General features: G+C 36.8%; 1 protein-coding gene across 3 annotated transcripts in view; it reads right to left on the bottom strand.

The window, feature by feature from the left end:
- tbc1d22a (TBC1 domain family, member 22a) overlaps nucleotides 1-20,571 on the bottom strand; it is a 185,375-nt gene that overhangs the window by 140,034 nt on the left and 24,770 nt on the right. For all 3 annotated transcript variants that reach the window (XM_057323906.1, XM_057323905.1, XM_057323907.1), the window contains exon 5: nucleotides 6,950-7,020. In XM_057323906.1, coding sequence (XP_057179889.1) covers nucleotides 6,950-7,020 — 71 coding nt within the window. The remainder of the gene's footprint in view (nucleotides 1-6,949; nucleotides 7,021-20,571) is intronic.

The following is a 20,571-nucleotide window of genomic DNA, read 5'->3' as shown; positions in this document are numbered from 1 at the left end:
TGTGTGTGCGTGCGTGTGCATCCGTGTGTGTGTGTGTGTGTGTGTGTGTCTCTATGTCTATGTGTGTTAGTACGTGTGCATATTGTGTGTGTGGAGTGTTTTGTATGTGGGTATGTCTGTCTTCTGTGTTTTCAACCTTTTCTTGTTTCTGCAGGTACAACTTTAATTATTTTGCTTATAGTCAATATGTCTCATGTACAGCTGCTTTGTAACAATGAAAATTGTAAAAGCGCTATATAAATAAAGTTGAGTTGAGTTGAGTTAAACAACATAAACAAACGTTACTGCGCATGCGCACTTTTGTGACCCCAGATAATTTCCGGTACACATTCACAAACATTAGAGTTGCCTGTAGATTATTTCTTATAACAATCAAAAGAAACCGAGAAGAACCGTTACTTGGCTAAACTTGTCTCTCCACAATATTTTGGATTTAGACTGCGATACCAAGCTCAACCGCTAGATGTCAATGTACCGTACGGTTTCTTTAAATGCGACAAAACTACAGAACCCATTCAACAAATTGCTTATTTAATAAAATGTACATACAACAAAATTCAACAAATCGTTTATTCAATACAATTATTATACAGTAAAATAATCATATAAATTACTATTAACATAAATTAAATTAAATATAAACAGTTATATAATTAGATAATAGCCAAACACAAACCGGACGTTAACTGGGGGTCAGGCGCACGCGATGAAACTGTCTATAAGTAACAGCAACAAAAAAACAGCATAAAAGTAACAAAATGCAGTAAATAACAGAAATACAAAATAATAGTAGAAAAAAGGATATGGTAAAAAACTGGCCCGCATCCTATTTACACTTTTGGAATCTGGCACTCAAAGATCCCTGGCATAGAAGATAAATTTGCACAATGATTATGGACAGTGTCAACATTAACTAGATATTGTAATAATTGATAGACCCACATGAATGAATTCACCTAAAAGCACGGCAAAATAAACTTTAAGCTGTATCTTCGTAACAACTTGTCACATTGACACAAACCTTAGTATGTCACCACCTACAGGGTCCAGGGATATAAAAAAAGTTATTTTGCTTTTAACTAGTGCTGTCAATCGATTAAAAAAATAAATCGGATTAATCACACATAACAATAATATTTTAAAATATACTTTTACATTTTAATAATTTCACATTTAATCTTCAAATTGATGTAGAAACAACATATTTCTTTAACAGCGTCATTTTATGAATGAAAGAAAACATTTTGATATTAGTACTGTAACTGATGTCTCTATTAAATTGATTATTTTAACATTAATTATAGCCATTCAACAATATAATTGAGAGCTATCATAAAATATACAGAAATTGAAGGAAGTTCTCAAACACTTTACAGTCTTTAATGCTAAATTATCAATTAAATGTGGAAGAATTCTCATTAAAGCTACAAAATCACATTAATTTCTTCTTTTATTTTGTTCTTTGATTAACATTAGTGACAGGAGTCACAGCAGCACGTTTAAGAACGCGGCCCCTTTAAGAGCTGTCTCAGTACGCAGATCTGACCGTCACCGCACTCCCATTTTCACAACTCTTTGCATTCATTTAAGATTTTATTTTACACTTTGAAGTCTTGCTTAAGAAAATGCTAGACAAAACGGGATTTCTGACATAATCTTGTGTGGTTTTATCCATTCAAGCACGAAAGAGAAATTAACACGGATGCGCTGTCTGACAGAGATTCACCGACGCAGCCTTCAGCCCATGACTGTTTACACCAGACTGGACCTCGCGTTGCGTTTTGCCGCGTCCCACAGTTTAGAAGCTGTCTGTCTTCATTGAACAAGTCAAAGCAACTGTTTAAAATTGCGATTAAGTGGTTTAAAAGCCTGTACACGAATAAGAGCCTGATTACATAATGTAACGCTAGACAAAGGATGTTAAAACAAACAGATGCTGCGTTAATTGCATTACATATTTTTCACGCGTTAATTAAAAAATATTAATCGCATGCGTTAACGCGTTAACGTTGACAGCCCTACTTTTAACTTGTAAATAATTTAGCCATGTACCACGCTTTCTTGCCCATTGTGGTTGTTGCAAACAATGCATTTTAAAACAGTAAATGGTTAAAGGCCATGGTACTATTTTCGAACTCTTGAATGATAAATCAGATGGCAAGATGCCAAAAGAAAATGAGACTGTATATCTCAGCAACACTTTGGCTTGACATAAAACATTGCCTTTTTGTCTTACTGTCACCCCGCCTTGACCATATGAACATATGTACTATATTTGGCACTTCCTATAGGTCAAAGTTATTAACAGTTTGTTATGTAAATGCTTTTAAGCATTCATTTTAAACCACTTGCATTTAAATAATATATATAAGAAAATGCATAGTAGAACAGTTCTCCAGAAAAAGCAACTGCATGACCAAATGAAGGTAGAAATAATGTCCACAGCACAAACCGTGCAGAAACCACAAAGTATTAACAATAATAACGGTTATGCTTGCCTTAGCAAACACAACAAAGTTGTTGATTTCCCCTGATATTACTAATCCCTCAGAGAAAATCTGCTCTGAGCCTCTGACAACATATGCTACCACCCTTCCTGAAAATAGAGTTTAGGAATCAATTCCAAGAACAAGGCAAACTAAATTTGTATCTTTCCTCGTAGCCAACTGACAAAACATAAATGATTTCTTCTTAGGAAAGTGTCGACCCGGGTGAGACTGGCAGTCTGAGACATCAGCAGGATGCACAGAATTGATCACGCATTAAAACGCCTGTTCAAACGGTGACGCCACCCTCCGCCAGTCATTACTCTTGTTAAAGGATGAGTTCCAGCTGTTCACAGTTGCTCAAACACAAATGCACACACATAGCGATGAACTCACACGCCACACACCTGAGCAGCAGCTCAATAGTGTGGATCGATGCGGTTTGATTGAATGGGGCTGCCGTCCAGGGTTCAAGTCAAAATGACAGATGAGCTACCTATAGGCAAATGAAGGTCAGATGGGTGAACTGGACGTTCTATGTATGCGAGATCTTAAACTTGTCTAAATGGGGTCGAAAATATAATAACTCCTCCCTTTGCGCCATCCTGGTTAAGAGTGGCACTTCATCTATCAGTGTATGCATGACGGCAGAATCCTGCCCGCCTGTGTCAGAGGCTGAAACCACACAACAAGCCAAACCCACTAGCATCTAGAATTGTAATATGGATGCGAATGCGGGCTAGACGTAATATTAAGCAGAAGTGAATTTAGAGTTCCTCGCACAATGCTATTGTTTGTCTTCAGAACAACAGCAGAGCACAGCACTCTGTGGGCCAAACCTACTTTTATCATACTTTTATGGTATTGTTTTGTCCTTTTATAAGTTTGACAGCGTCTTGTCACTATGAACAATCATTATACAGCAAGAGCTAAATAACAGTTCTTCAAGTTCTCCTTTTGTGTTCCATAAAAAGACTTGAGTGCACGAGATGATAAAAACAGTATTATAATGTTTAGGTAAACAAATTAATTAAATAGTCTTGAAAACAATAACACTAATAACATAGCTTTGGCGTTTATTTGTCTAATAAAAGAGATGAAAGTAAGTGTAATTTTCCATGGCATTTTTAGGCTCATTTTAAAACTTTCCAAGGAATGTATCACTAAAATAGTTATTGCAGTCGCATATCTGAGTCGGCGTCACGATTACGTCACGGCATTAAGCCGTATACTTGACTTTCCGCATCCGTGTCCATCTCGCACACAAACGCGCAGCTTCTTGAGCATGCTCATCACATATTAAGTGCAGACGTCCGAGTTCGACACATGCGCAGTACAAATGAGTATGTGTGCTCTACCAGACCGTCAGAGGGCAGCGCTGAGTTGCGTCATTCACCGACCCACAGCAAATTAATAATAGAGGAAGTCATTAGCCATCGCAAACAATCCGAGCAGACAACAAGAGCAACAACCAAACAGTATGGAGAAGGATATGCTTCTTAGCTTACTGTTCTTGGTTTCAGCGTGTTGGTTTTGTATCATTCTTCTTCAACAACGGCACACTGCACACTTTCTGTGTGTGTATTGACCTCTAGTGGACTAGTGCACTTTTCTCACGCATGCGCTGTTGTCAGAGCCGGCCCTCACTATAAGCAAACTAAGTGGCTGCTTAGGGCCTCGCCGTTTTTTGTGATGTAGTCACGACACACATACCGAGCGCTTACACAGCAACACACGGAAGCCTTTGATTTTTACTTTGATAGACTTTCAAACGCTTCCGTGTGTATCTGTGTAAGCGCTCAGTAGAGAGTGCAATGCAATGACCATATCACACGCTTCTGGGTTTGGTAGCGCAAGCGCTCAGTAAGGAGCCATTCAAAGACATATCCGATGACCTTAGAAACACAATAGCCAATCAGAGGTCTTTCATAATTTGCTCAACATCGCTCAAAATGATAGCGGGAAATGCAAGTATCGTCACATTTAGTACCGACTGGTACCGAAATTTGGTATCATGACAACACTAACGTAGGGTAGTACCCACTATTTTTTCTGTGGTGTGCGTCAAAATTTGTGAAATTACTAACTAAACGCAACATTGCAATACGACAAAATACTGATTTACGTGATTCATGTAATTTATAATTATCTGTCAATTCAGCGTTTTATCTTGGGATAAGGTTAAGAATAATTGTGTGCAAGTAAATACACTAAATAAAAATTTAAAAAGATTAAATCATCATCAAGGGCTGTGTGGCTTCTGAGGCTTTTTTTTATAGGTTGTGGTTAAATAATAATAAATAATTTGAAGTATTGATCAAATGTTTTGACAATCACAAACACTTATTAATGCAAGGTTTATGTGTTTTTGTTTTTATGACATTTATGACATACATCCCAAACACAGCTACAACTAATAGAACTGGGTGTGTTAGGTTTAAAGTGTACGTCGTATAATCAAACATTGACAATAGTCGATTGTATTGGGGACACAGGGGGACCCCCAAATAAAATTCTGCTTAAGGCCCCATAAAGGCTTGGGCTGGCCCTGGCTGTTGTGCACGTCACGTCCACGCAGTCTCAAAAAATGTGCTGCACGCGGACGGGGTGAGCGGACGACCGCGGACCCTCCTGATGACAAAAATTATGTCATGCGGGCGGAAGCGGGGCGGCCGGACCATACCCGCTCATTTAGCTGGAGGCAAAAGCAAGGGAAAACTGGAGGCGGCCAATACAAATCAGCACAGATTCGGCTACATAAAGAGTTTAAAATATTATCTTGCTGTGTTTCTGAGTGCCAGAATCAACAGAGTGAAGGCTCTAATCTGACATTCTAACACATACCAGCTGCCATTGCCAGAAAAAACGATGACAGTTGTAGATAAACACAATAAAACTAGCGGACTTCACAGAAACGATCATCAAAGACGCATGCATTTACAGTGCACACATTATCACTTAATAAACTATTGTCTTTTGTTGGTATGGATTATAGTTTGGGTATGTGTCTAAAAACCTCTCATGTATCCCCACCTAATAAGGACCCGGGGAACAAGTTAAGTTATTTTTCACGTAACGTTAACCTTTTTTTAGTGCATACAAGCTAACATACTTTGTTAGTTGTACAACTAACAGTTAGCCAACCACCGGAGATTAAACAAAGACAACTTTGTCGTCGCTGTTTCTAAAACATTCATAAGGGTATTAGTAGAAACCCGGGAGAGGGAACAGTGAGAAGGCTCATGTTACGTGTCAGGTGTGTGTGTTCAAGCTGCATTTGCTAACGTTTGCCACTGTAAGTACTCAAGATGTATTCTCTCTCAGTTTGTCTTGACTATACATGCTTGGCTATGTGTTATATGTAGATCCTATCCTGACAGTTGTCCATCCACTGAGTAAGCATGTACAGGTCGGCCAATCTGGTTCCTTCCGTTAAAGTTTAAAAATGAATTTGGAAAAAATTTAACGGATTTCATATGACAGTTACGTAGTTTAGTTTGATGTGTCTAAAGTATCACTATGTATATGCTGAATCAAGAGCAACCGCATATTTGTAAACGTCTGCAACAAAAATAAAAAATCAACCAAAATATGGACTGCGTATGACACAAAAATAAATAAGCAAAAAAAACTGCATGAATACTTCTAAAAGGAAGAAAATGATTTCCTCATCAATTTGCTTTGGATAAAAGCATCTGCAAAATGTCAAGACATTTTTAAGGTTATTTTTCTGAAAATACTTCTGACTGAAGAATTACTTTCTAACAACAATGTTCAGCCAATGCCATAATTACTCATTCTACAGCATCACTTTAGATTAAAGGCAGCCATCTCAGGCAGGTTCTAGTTACTGCAGTAACAAGGGGTGCATGTGACAGAGAAAGAGAGCGAACACAAGTGTGTGATTAATTGTGTCTGACTTTCAGTAGTGCTGAAACAATAAAGCTATACGCATGACCACATTTTTCATTTCTCAGTTTTATTATCATTCGTTTTAATGTAATTTTCAATTTTTTAACTTAATTTTTGTTTTCCTTTACATTTTTTTTTTTTGCTTATAAGAAATAACTTGGACAGCCCTATTATTTTTTACATTTTATTAAATGTATGTAATTTTAAGGGAATAAATTCTGCAAAAGAAATTACACTTAAATATGTATTAATTCAACCATTAAAAAGAATCAAAGAAATGCAATAAATAGTCTCTAAAGACGCAACACCTCTAGAGGTTCCATTTACAAAGACTGCAACGCTTCAGTGCACATTAGTCTTTAGTCCACTGGACCTCTGAGCTTCTAGGAAATTTAAGTCATTAGCAAGAAGCCTAATTACTTATAAATGTGTATTTATCTAGAATGTATTATGTATTCTTTAATTTGTCTTTTATTGGATGTGTGCTGTAGTAATGTTTTAATGAGTTGGACGTTTGAAGCAGAACTGGGTGCTGTGATTGTTCTACTTACTGAGAGCAGTTTCCACGTGATGGGGCGCACCTGCCGTGGAATTCCAGACCAGCTCAACTTTCGAAGTTCCTCTAAAAAGAGATGTGCAGAATAAAGTATTCGTAAAAGGGGAGAAACTGCTTATCTTTCACCGCATTATAAAGACTGAACAAAAGCAACATAAAACACTGTAATGAAGCACTAATTTGTTAGAACCACAGGGGATATAACATTTTTATGATTAGGGCAACCCACAAGATGATGGTTAAAACAGATACATTTGAATTTTTTTGAGAATTTCTTCACTTTAAATGGCATAAAGAAGGTGAAATCAAAAATATATCTAATAGTTATACTGTACATCCCCAGCAATCCAGACAGCACAAATAAGGAGAAGAGAATGTGCATACTCCTATGATATTGTTCAAACTGTGGTATTTTGACAAATGTTATTAAATAATGTGTAATTATATTAACTATAATAAAAAGACAAATAAAGACAAATAAATACAGACCATGACTTTAAAACTCAACCAAGGTGATAATTGATAACTCGACCAGATAATAATTATTTTGTAGCACACCTTCTGCATGCACTCTACAAAAGCAGAGCAAAAGTCAGCATGTCAGTAGAGAAATCAGATAAATTGGACTTAAAATGAATAAAAAGTCCACAGAAGAGAGAAGAAAGCGCTTTAATACTAAATATTCCCCATTTTTAATTAAAAAATTTATACTACAAGGGTTGATGGCAACAGTCAAAATGTGATAGATGTGAACTAGTAACATTTTCTATGCTTTGAAAATAGGCCACAACCCAATGTGCATTCATGATTTGTAGTTTATAAAAGATAAATCTAAACTATAAATCAGAGGTCAGTTTAAAGATTCATACAATAGACAAAATGTGCCATAAATACAACAGGGGGCTTCTGGGTAACGGTTTTTATTTTTGTGAAATCTAACCTTTCTGATAACAGTGCTTAATCCTCCTTGCGAGGTTTCTTTGTTGATAAAAAATGAAGATTGAAGTGTATGAATAATGCAAATACAAGTAATTTAAATATAGCCTACTTATTCACACATCATTTATTATTTCTGAAGGCAATCTATCTGCAGAGACACCTTGTAAGTTTATGCTATTAGCCACGTTTCTTCCCAGCGCTGCATAATAGGCATAAAGTCTTCCTCAATGTCAATTTACTCATTGCTTTAGATGGACCATATAAACCTTTCTTACCTAAGCAGCAATAATTCTGAAATATTCCATTTTATAATGTGGGCTTACCACAGGTTCATTAACATTACATTATTCAGCCAATTCACGCTGATGAACAAAAATCAACTATACTGTTACGCATAGGTTAGTCATTCAGAAAACATAGGAGACTTAAAAACATGAAAAACTGTTTAATTGTAAGGGTTAGAGCAGTGGTTCCCAAAGTGGGTGGGTTGCCGCCACAACTGGCTAGGGATGCCGCCAAATCTCAGCTTTTTTCCAGTAACAATTAAAAATAATCTTTTACATCACATATTTTAAAATATATCAAAGCACCAACATATGAGCATGTCCAAACGAAACTGAAAATACGCGAAAAAACATTTCATACATATGTAAAGTTTAAATATTTTTTTATGAAGGCGCACAGAAATGAGACTATAGCTCTCTGCTTGGAGCGCGTCACGCTCGTCAGAAAAGTGAGTGAAACACACACAAAAGCACACAATTTTACCAAATAATATGTAATTAATAGCGGTTCACTTCTGCGATTTGGTACGATTGCGTTCATATCAGCAGCTAATTAGGCTACTGTAGTTCACGTAAACCGCACCCACACCTTCCTCTTTAGGGCCTGATCAGACACAACGCGCCTTTTGCTGTGAGACGCACCTCTTTTGAATTGTTTTCAGTTGGCAGGGAGCGTTTTGCGCGCTGCTTATGCGCGCCGGGCGCATCGCGTTTCTGCCGCATGCAGCGCCTCGCGTTTTAGGCGGAGCGCTCTGAGCGCCCGAAGTTGAAAAAAACTCAACTCTGAGCAGAAAAGCGCTTCACTTCATGTGTGCTTTTTTCCATTGTCCAATCGAATGAGTGGAGAGGCGGGCCTTCCGATACGGTGACGGAACTTTACAGTTAATTGAAACGTCCGGAGACTGCAATGATGAAGGAGAAACTTGTGCTGGCTGACACGGGTTAACCGAGAAAGGTCCGAGCAAACGCCCTCTGCTTGTACCTTTTTAAAGTTTCTGATAATATGACAGTTAACAGCAACTAGAGCGATCGCACTATAATCCTTGACTGACAGGACAGCTGTTTTGATGGTTACCTAGCAACATAAAAAAACCGCTGCACGCTTCTTTTTTCAAAGAGCCAATCAAAAGAGCAGCGCAGCGCGCCTCCCGTTTTCGAACATGAAAAGCGCGTTCTGTGTGATCGTACTCTTAAGCGGACTCGGGTACAGTTCGCAGGTGCGCACCCAGGTTCAGAAGACAGCCTTCACATCACCCAAATGAACCGAACTCTGACGTTAATCGAACCCGGGTGCGCACCAGAAGTGATCATGTCAAACCGCCAGAGTGATGTTGCCGTTTTCAACGTCCTACTTGTGTGAGCTAGCGTTCTCATCCCTGGCGTACGTGAAAAACAAAAAAGGCAGCGCCTGTCAATGGAGCACGATCCACAATCTACCCCCGTATCAAGAGGCTGTGCTCCCAAAAGCAGGCACATGTATCCCATTAAAATACCCATAAGGGTCTGATCAGACAGAACGCGTCTTTAGCGGTGAGACGCGCCTCTTTTGAATTGTTTTCAGTTGGCAGGGAGCGTTTTGTGCGCTGCTTATGCGCGCCGGGCACCTCGCGTTTCTGCCGCCTGCAGAGCCTCGCATTTTAGGCGGAACGCTTTGAGCGCCCGAAGTTGAAAAAAACTCAACTCTGAGCAGAAAAGCGCCTGACGTCATGTGTACTTTTTTCCATTGTCCAATCGGATGAGTGGAGAGTTTTTGTGTATAATGACTTACAAATTAAGTGGAAAAGCACAAAAGTTTATATTTTAGAAGACCCATTCACTTTTAGTGCATTCTGCATAGCATCTCATTTTGTGTTTGACAAAAAGTCATACATATTTGGAACATCTTAAATGCAAGTATGACAAAATTGTTATTTATGGGTGAACTATCCCTTCACGACAAAGAAATACAGCGTCTCATTTTTAAAGAACACTCATGCAGAAATCCAAGCAATTCCAAATTCTTCATTAAGTTATATATCATCATTAAGGACACCCTCGCAGGTCTAATGAATGCATGTCGCTTTTGCAGTGCTAGTGCAGCTAAAGCATTACAGCAGAGGACACGAGAGTGTGTTCTCTCTGGTCAGGTACAAGCGCTGGTGTAGTATATAAGGCAGGCAGGTTGTCCTGGCACATTGAATGCGCGCTTTAATGTGCTTGCTGCTTTATGGAGGAACTTTATAGGAAAAGCGCTCAATTCATTAAACACGGAGCCACTCAAGGGTGTCTCCTCGGCTCGCACCTTTGAACTCTCATTTGCGCTGTCAGCTGCAGAAATTAGTCGATGAATCTTGTGCCCTGGCACTTAATTAAACTATCTGTTATATTTCCTCCACGTGGCATTAATCTCACAATGGGGGAGAGGAAGAGAGGCCAGTTGGACATACACTATTTCATGCTCTCATTGTCGCTGACTCCGTCCCTCTGGAGACGGTGACCTCAAAAGAGGTTGTACTCATCTGGACAGCATACCTGAAAAGCATCTGTGGCCTCCAGCTAGGTGAATCTCATACAACCTGTAAAGGACCTTTCTTGGGGTCATATTTCATCCCATAATCAAAAGAATGACAAAATTATTTTCATGAAACCTGTGTAAGTTATATTAGCATAATGATCATTTATTCGTAATGCCAATTATTTCCCTCCGAGTTATCATTAGTGTAATGAGAAACAAACAACCAGTCAAATAAAATTATTTTTATTACTCATTTTCATAATTTCAAAAGTGTATTTCAAAAAGTATTTTATTCGTTGTACTAAAAAGAACGGTGTTGCAGCGTAATACAGCAATAATAATTACTGTATTACATTAATAAAAATGTAATTCTAATTACTATTGACAATAATCAGATGTCCTAACCAATTAGACCAAATAAAATTAGGCTTTTGCATTGCAGTAATAAATATTAGAGACAATAGAGTGAATTAACATTGGTGGATTTGAACTTAAAAAAAACGTGTCTGTATGGGTCATACAGGAAAAGTGTAATTTTCTTTCCACTTTACAGGGTTTTTTTTCTTTCATTTTGGGTTAAAATATGACCTGGATGTGTTTTTATTCAACTTGCTGTAGGTTTGTACTCCGTAGTATAATATTCCACACCACCCTTTTAGTTTCACACATTTCTAAAACACAAACATTTTCTTAACTCAGCAGCAGGAAATTGAAGTGGTACAGCTATATTCTCAAAACACTGGCTGATTATATTTTAAGCCTTTCGAGTTTCATGTGTTTTTTCTTGTTATTGGAGTTTACGTTTCACTAACACAAAGCGCAAAATTCATTTTGTAATCATATTCAACATCAATGAGAATCCTGTATTGCATCCCTCCATCTCTTACATAATGACACATTCATTCTGAAAATGATGTGGGTGAGAGGAAATAAACAAATGGTTTTCAGAATAGATCTGTAAATTACACCGAACGTTTTCAAGCAAGGCATCCCATTTCCCTGAATACAAGCTATTACCACAAATCTGTTCTCTCTTAAACCCACAGCTGGCTATCACTCATCAAACAAACCTAACAAAAACAGAATTAAAGCAAAAGTTCACCCAGAATGAAGATTCCGTTTCATTTGCTCGCCTTTGCGCAATTTGATTTTTTCTTTCTGTTAAACATAAAAGGAGATGTTTTGCAGAACATTCAAGCTGCTTTTTTCATAAAGTGAAAGTAAATAGGGATATGAAAAGCATCATGATACTATTTGCTTTAGAAACAGACCAAAATATTGGTCGAAATTGACAACAGAAAAAAGCAGTATTTTTTTATTGCAGACATGGCAAACATGAGCTCAGTTTATGATATTGTTGAGATCTCTTTTAATTGAGACGTGAGATTTCACAGTATTTTTTTGTGATAAATATCTGACATGCAGGGACAAAATTTACTCCTCATTTAATCTCATTGATGTCAAGGAGAAATAAGATATTAAAGAGATCTCATATGTGACTTTTCTTTCTTATGTACTTGTATTGTCCTTGTATTATTTTTATGAATTTAACATTACTTTATATACAGTGCATATAGAGAAGAATGGCCAGTATTGTTCTTCAAAAACATGACCTTTTGTATTCTTGTAGAATGCAAGTTATACGGGGTTAGAACGACACGAGGGTAAGAAAATGATCAACTTTTTATTTCTGAGGGAACTATTCCTTTAGTTTCAATTTCAGTTCACCAGTAAAAGTGAAAAAAAAAAATCTACTGCACTCCATTATGTTTTCTTTATAAAAGAAAATTGCTTCTTCAGAACACACACTATAGATTATAATGCAAGTACTCTGTGTTGCCTCTGCATCAGCTGTCTAGTGCTCTATTGTGTTTCAAACACTACTGCAAGTGAATTAAACAAAATGGCTCTGAATAGATGTACACAGCAAGCATGTGCCCTATAATCTCTCAGAAGAACAAAAAACATATTCCGCCACTTCAACAATATTTCTGAAGTACAGTAAATGTACCAATGATTCATCATAGACTTTCTGCAAAGAAAGGAATGGAAAAAGCACCCATCCGAGAACACGATTTCTGTCAATTAAACTCACTATAAAGCTCGTCTGCTAGCAAAAAACATATTTCAGTGATGTAAGGGTGGAAGGTTTTAAACTACTAAAAAAATCTATAAACGGACCACAAATAAGACCACAGTGTCAAAGGGCCGGTTAAGGACTAATTCTGCAGTCACACTAGACTTTTGTTCCATTGACGTCCATTCATAAGCATGCGAATTTCACATTTTGCCGCATTTCAAGGGTCAAGTTTAGTGAACTCTGACCTGCACATTTTTATCACACAACGACGTGTGACCAATAGAAGATCAATACACTACGCTGTGACTCAAACACTGTTTAAAGGAGTCATATGACACGGCTAAAACGAATATAATCGTTTGTTTTAGATGTAATGCAATGTGTATACATGATTTAAGGTTCAAAAACGCTGTATTTTCCACATACCGTGCTTGTTTGTATGTGTCCTCTTTGCCCCGCCTCTCTGAAACGCGCAGATTTTTAAGAAAGCTCATCGCTCTTATTGGCTGTTCTTTCTTCGCAGTTAAGTCAAAGTCATCCATTTCAAAAACATTTTTTATTAAATGAAATGTTCGTTTTGTCATGAAAAAAATGCATGTTTGCAAAATTGTATTTTTGTCTACAAAACTAATTTCAGACATTTAAGCACACGCCTTCAGATCAAAAGGTTTTAAAATAATACTCAACTCAACTTTATTTATATAGCGCTTTTACAATTTTCATTGTTACAAAGCAGCTGCACATGAGACACATTGACTACAAGCAAAACAATCAAAGTTGTACCTGCAAAAACAAGAAAAGGTTGAAAACACAGAAGACAGACACACCAACACACAAAACACTCCACACACAGAACACGCACACGCACCAACACACACAGACACAGAGACACACACACACACGGATGCGCACGCACACACACACAACACACACACACACACGTACGTACACAGATAAGTACGCACACACACACACGCTCAGTGAGAGCACACATTTAGGATATTTAGGATAAAGGAGAGAGAAGCACAGGTCAAATATAACAGATAATAAATTCCTATATGCAATATTAATTAAGTAAAACTTTAAAATTCTAAAGCAGCCCCCCCGGTCAGGCAGATAGTGCAAAAACAGTATGCAAACGGTTAAAAAGAGAGGTCATGTCCTAAATAATGTATTTCTCTTGTACAGTATATGGAATATAGCAACCTTCCTAATAAGGAGCTTTTTAGTTCACTAAAGGGGGAAAGGCCTGTAAAAGATGACATACTCATAAATGTCTCTATTCAGAGCTGTTAAAGTTTAGTTCTAGCTCTAAAGCTCATAAATTACATTCCTAAAGAGCACTGTTAAGTTATATAAAGGACACAGCAGCACATGGCAGACTCATAAAATAATGCAGTTCTAAAAAGTAAAGAGATACTTCACTGTATTAACACAGGCTGTTGAGGAGGATGATATATAGTTCAGGTGTCTGGGGACAAGCACGGCAGACACTTCCTCCAAGGCTGCAGAATAGCTGCATCCCTGCATTTCATTGATTGCATTAGAAATTTGCTTTGTCTTTCGTATGGATTGCGTCAGGAGGCAACAGCCTAAGCCAGGTGACATTTTTCTGGACAAAAAAAATTGCAAAAAAGTGCATACTTTGCCCTCTGTGCAGATTTCCAGGCCAAGCTGTGCGATCTATTGATCAACGAAAGCCGAGTTCAAGATGACCTAATAGATATTGAGCTCGGTTAGATTTATTTTTAGACAAATCGTGTTTAGTACGAGAAATAGCCTTTACATGCATAACAGCATATGCACATATGGCAGATTTCTGCAGTGGAAAGGACAAATAGATGATCTTGTCCTCCAGTTCAAACAGATGTCTAGAGATCAGGTATTAAGTGTCTCTTCACTTCATATTAGACTCACATTTTTCATTGCGGCCGTTCTTTCTTGTCTTGCCTTCTCTTTTTTTTTTTTACATGCAAGTATATTGCTAACGGTGCAGACTCAAAATAGCACTCTCCAGCTTTAACAGCTTTAAACAGTCATCCAGGTTTAAAAACATGTCGTGAGAAACATGTCGTGCTTTATTCACACGCAGCTGTTTTACAATCTGCCTGAAAAGAAAGACCAAACCTATTTATATGATTTGTTATGTGTTGGTTTATTTACTATTTATATCTACATAAAACCTTTTTTTTAGTGCATCGTTGCAAAATATGTCATGTCAGCATCGCGATTCCACAGCCCTAGATTGCATCTATAAGCTTTTTTTCTGAAGACTCTTAAAGAGTTAGTTCAGCTAAATGAACCTTTGAAATCGAGGAATCAATTAATTTTGGAATCAATTTCCAGCAACAATCCAGCCCTAGGTTTTGGCTTTGTTGTTTTGCTTTCTCATACAGGCAGCGCACTGCTTCAGAATTCCATGAACACGTACATCAAAATGCCACTAAACTAAATGAAATTGTCTCTGATTGCATTTGTGGCTTTGATGTTGAGTGCTAGTAAAGAACTGGCTGTGGTAACACTGCCAAGAGAGCACCACAGCTCCTCCATCCGAGACAGAAAGAGAAAGGGTGCACTGGAAGTGGAGAAGGGTTCGACAGCAAGTGATGCATCGTCATGGCAACAGTGTCCAGCATCAGGGAGTAATTGCTTCCTGTGATTGAGGCAGTCTCTCTTTCTCTCAGAGAGGTGAAAGCTGACCTCCTGACTAAAGCCTTCTTCCTAAAAACACATCTGTCAGTGTGCAGGCACTCATTAATACAGCCATTGAAAGAGTATAGAGCCAAATGCTTCAGAAACAAGAGCTTGAGAAGGAAGAAAACTACTTTATTTTTCTTTCTACTTTATTATACTTTATAACTACTTTATTATTCTCATCATGACCTTTTTGTGCTCATTATTTTGCATTGCGTATGTTTTTGATACAGTTCTCCAACATATGTAATTGCTACACAATCTGTATCCCAGTGCTGTAAAAAGACTATTTTAGGATACTAAACTCTCAGAAAATATTGTTTTATTACATTTTCCCCATAGGATCAACTTAATTTAGCTTTCCTTCTCTAAAACAGGCTGTTTTCATACAGCATCACTTTTAAATATTAGTTATTTTGCAAAAAAACAAGTAAAAACCCCTGTAAGTTACCTTACAATACACAGTAAAATATTATTTTGGCCTAATGAACATTTTTAGTGTTAGGTATAAGACACCACATAATTTACAGTAGCACTTTAAACAAAAAAAATTGAGATACCTTTAATTAAATGTATAGAAGATAAAGGCATTCTCCTGATATACCTTATCACAACATTGTATTAGGTTTTATGTTCAAACACAATTGCATTGTGTTAAACGGACTAAAAACAGTAATGCTTTGGCTTAACTAAATGTTTACATTTTAAATTAACATGTTTCAATCAAGTAGATCAAAATCATATTTGATGCTTGTTCAATTTACTAAAATAAATCAAGTTAACACAACATAAATTTATTTAGTTGTAAAATGTTATTTTATACGTCTTTTATCAAAATGATGAAACAGGGATATTTGTTCATGTTTAATGTCATCTTTTGTTTTTATTTAAAAGAGTTTCTGGTATGTTAATGGTTTTGGGGCATTGTGATAAAGTGTAGAGCATGTGCTTGGGTTGAGGACCTGCTAGCCAGATTTAAAATTGCTTTAATAAAAAAGCACGTACTTGGGCTAAGCCGAAAGTTTAACAAAACCAACTTCTGGCTAACTCCGAACAATAAGAGCTTTATTTAGCTTATTTAGTGTGTTAAAAATAACAGCTAATATCTTACCTTAAACTAACTTAATTCAATTATGGACAGTGGTTCCACATAATGGAAACATGTTATCTCTACTTAAATACTTTTAGTAAGATGAACTTATTTGATTCAAGTTATTTGGACATTATTTGGACATGGTTGTTTAAGTTTACTCAGTTCAGTTTAGTTCATCACACATTAAGTATTTGAGTAGAGATAACATATTTATGTTGTTTGGAACCACTGTCCATAATTTAATTAAGTTCGTTTAAAGTATCATTTTTTTCAGTGTACAAAGTTTTGGTGAAATTGAATACAATGTTCTCACCTGACCTCCATTAAGGTTTATACTAGGGGTGTAATGATACTTCGTATTACAATATTTTGCGAAGCAAAAATGTTACGATGCGCATCGTAGAGAGATGGGGATATTTTACAATATGTTTAATTCTATTCGTTCAGCGGTCAAGACGCTACCTACTCTGCAGCGTGTCACGTGTGCTTATCTCACATATGCGGTAGATAGAGAAGCACAAGACACAATCTGTGTCTCCAAGTGGTTTACAAAGCATCATATTTTCCTTCACAATCGCCGTTCAAACACAGCAAACTTGACTGCAGGCAAATCACCCCGAAACTCATTACAAAGGCAGCACAAACGTTTTTAAATGCCAATGTTAATTTATCCGCTAACGTGATATGCAACAAAGTAAGCCAAAAGAAACCAGCACTGTTCCAATCAGAGAAGCGATGAAGTGAGTCGTACTGTATATTAAATGATCGAATGACATGCTAAAAAATAAGTATGTGATTTGCATGATTGAAGAAATGTAATACAGTTTATGTAATATGTCTTTTTGAAAGATTTTTCTCAATCATTACTGTCTCAAGCAAAGACAGCGAAGCTTCAAAGAGACACGAGCCAATAGCGCTTGAGTGTGAGCTCTGTCAGAGCGTTTCGTTGGTTGAATGTACTGAATGAACACGCCCTTCACTGAACGAATGAGTCAATTGACTCAAAATGAGACTGAATGAACTGCTATTCTCTTTTACAACAATGCATATCCAGTAGTTACTCAACTTTTCTGAAAAATAAAGGTAATGACCTGGTTTAATTTAATTCCAAGGTAAAGTAAATTATGTCGAAACATTTAATTGGTGTAATTAAATGTTCCATACAACATTTAATCCAGAGTTAATCCAGATATATTTTAATAGACTAATATAATGTAGATTTAGTCTACTAAAAATAGACTAAAACTATGATAAATTGGGATGACTAAAACTAAATTGCATTTTAGTCAAAAGACAATGACTAAAACTAAATCAAAATTTTCTGTCAAAATTGACACTGATCTTAATTCTAATTTCAGTTAAGCCTTAAAATGTTAAAATTCTTTATTAAGTTGTATGTGCAACAAAATAAGTTACTGAAATTGTTAATATTTTGAAAATAAATGTTATTTGAATTTCAGTTTCATTTTTGAATTTTGTTCAGAATATCGAGATGTGTATCGTATCGTGAACCCAGCATCGAGATATGTACCGAATTGTGAGCTGAGTGTATCGTTACACCCCTAGTTTATACTATACAATATCCTGCTTAAAACTCTTTGGAACAACAGATGTAGAAAGAACAAGAAGAAAAAAGAAAAAGAAAAAAAAGATTTTTGTTATGAAAACTTGACATAAAGCAATAAATCATAACCTGTCAGTATCTTTGTCATGACAACTTGACATTACCAAGACAACATAACCTGTCATAAATCTGTCATAAACATGTTAATTCGTACCACTGTAGTTGAGGTCAAGACAAGTATTCATGACACTGTTATAAAACTATTTGAGTATTAACACTTAAAGACATTTGAATGCAACATCCTCCAACCCATATAACATACGTATGTCATTTGTCCCTTCCTCAAATACAACAAACATTGACTAAATTAACGCCACTCCCGGCAGTACGCAAGACTATCGCCTACCATCATTAAAAATTTACATTTTGGGGTATTATTTTGCAACAAAAGCATGTGTTGTGGTTTTATTTTCATTTCAAAATGTCGTGATAACTGTATTTACATTACACATACACAGATATTCAGGCCGTTTGAGCAAGTAACACAACGCATTTATTTATTAAATAACAGAAAACGCATGATACAGATACAAAACAGTTAAAATGTTTAAAACGTACAAAAATTCCAAGTGTACCGAGGTGAAACAATTGATTTATATGAGGAACAAACGCGAAAGCGATCACCATCTGATGTCTTCCGGTTTCTGCTGTGTTTCCAGATTTTCAAATCTGGCGCCAAGTTACATCAGCCTTAATAGTGAAATATCATTGGCTTTCGTCTGTCTCACGACAGACAGCGTCATTGCGTCAGCGTTGAGTGTGAAATGCTATTGGCTCTCGTTACCGATTTTGTCGTTCTAATGTTCCGGCTTGTTTACAGATGTGTTGATGTCTGTAAAATAATAATAATTTAAAAAAAGATGCGTTGATGTCCAAGTAAAGTGTTACCATATATATATATATATATCGTCGCTGTCGGGCGGAATCCTCCTATGTCCAAATTTGGTCAATTTCATATTTTTTCACAAATCGATGCTATTGGTCAGTCCCCATTGTGGGTCTGTTATTTTTACAAATTATTAACCAATCTAAAGTGTTGAAAATATAGCTTGAGAGCAAATCTCTTAACTCCATTGGACACTTCAACTGTCTGAGAAGTCTCGTAACTCCACCTCTTCTTCACTCTGCGTACGTCTCCTGATTGAAGGTTTTTTAGACAATAACGAGTGAAAATAGTTAGGTTAGATACATTTGAGTAGGCCTCTTTTGTTAAAAATCGATAGCTGTAATGCTTCGGTGCAGAAGGAAGCCCGTGAGCCACGAAAGTAAGTTTGCGAGCAGATTCGGCTAATTTCCGCCTATTAGACAGCCTAGTCAGCTCATCGCTTTTTGTATTCACTTATAGTTCTTAAACCTTTAAAATAGAGTTCATGAAGATGTATGTAACCACAGTCGTTAGCTTTGGTTAACAATTGAAAGAGGAACTTCAAGAGGCTCAATGCGACCGCCGACTTTATTTGCGTGCAGATTCAGGGCTCGACATAACGCTTAACGCTTGTCCGGGACAAGTGAATGTTTTGTATGGGCAAGTGAGAGAGAATTTTACTTGCCCGACCGGACAAGTAACTTGAAAAAAAAGAGCAGTGCGACATACAAAGTATACAGTATGTAGAATAATAAGAATATATGCATTAGACAGAGCTGCGTGTTTGTCATGGTTGTGCTTGTTTGTGTGTAACAATAATCAATGCGCACCGCACTGAGTCCACGCAGACGCAGAATCCTGTTATTTAAATATCATCTGGCTGTTCTGCGTGTCTGAGTGAATTATGTGCACAGTTTAACATACAACACGAGTGATGGTCGAGTATATATCTGCGTCTGCACTGTATGAGGACATGAACACATGAACACATGAACTTCATCTCCAGAGTTGCTCTGAGAGTTTATTTTACGAGCGTTTTAGTGTTTGAGTGAAGCTATCTGCAAACAAGCGTCTTCCCAAAGACCCGTCAAAATAAAAGTCCCATTAAATTGAACACTCAGACAAAAAATTCTGTGGTGTACTATAGAAAATTGAAGTGCCCTTGTAGTAAATTGATAAACACTGTATACTATAGTAAAGTTGTATAGTAAAAAAGGAAAAACACAGAACTTAGAAATATTAAAACAAATTTAGGTAATCTAAAAATTAGGGCTGTCAACGTTAACGCGTTAACGCATGCGATTAATTTTTTCAAATTAACGCATGAAAAATATTTAACGCAATTAACGCAGCATCCGTTTGTTTTGACATTCTTTGTCTAGCGTTACATTATGTAATCACGCTCTTATTCGTGTACAGGCTTTTAAACCACTTAAGTGCGATTTTAAACAGTTGCTTTGATGCGTTCAATGAAGATAGACAGCTTATAAACTGTGGAACGCGGCAAAACGCAACGCAAGGTCCAGACTGGTGTAAACAGTCAT

Source organism: Triplophysa rosa, linkage group LG24 (assembly GCF_024868665.1).
Source record: "Triplophysa rosa linkage group LG24, Trosa_1v2, whole genome shotgun sequence".
NCBI lineage: Eukaryota > Metazoa > Chordata > Actinopteri > Cypriniformes > Nemacheilidae > Triplophysa > Triplophysa rosa.
This window is presented reverse-complemented; position numbering and strand designations above follow the sequence as displayed.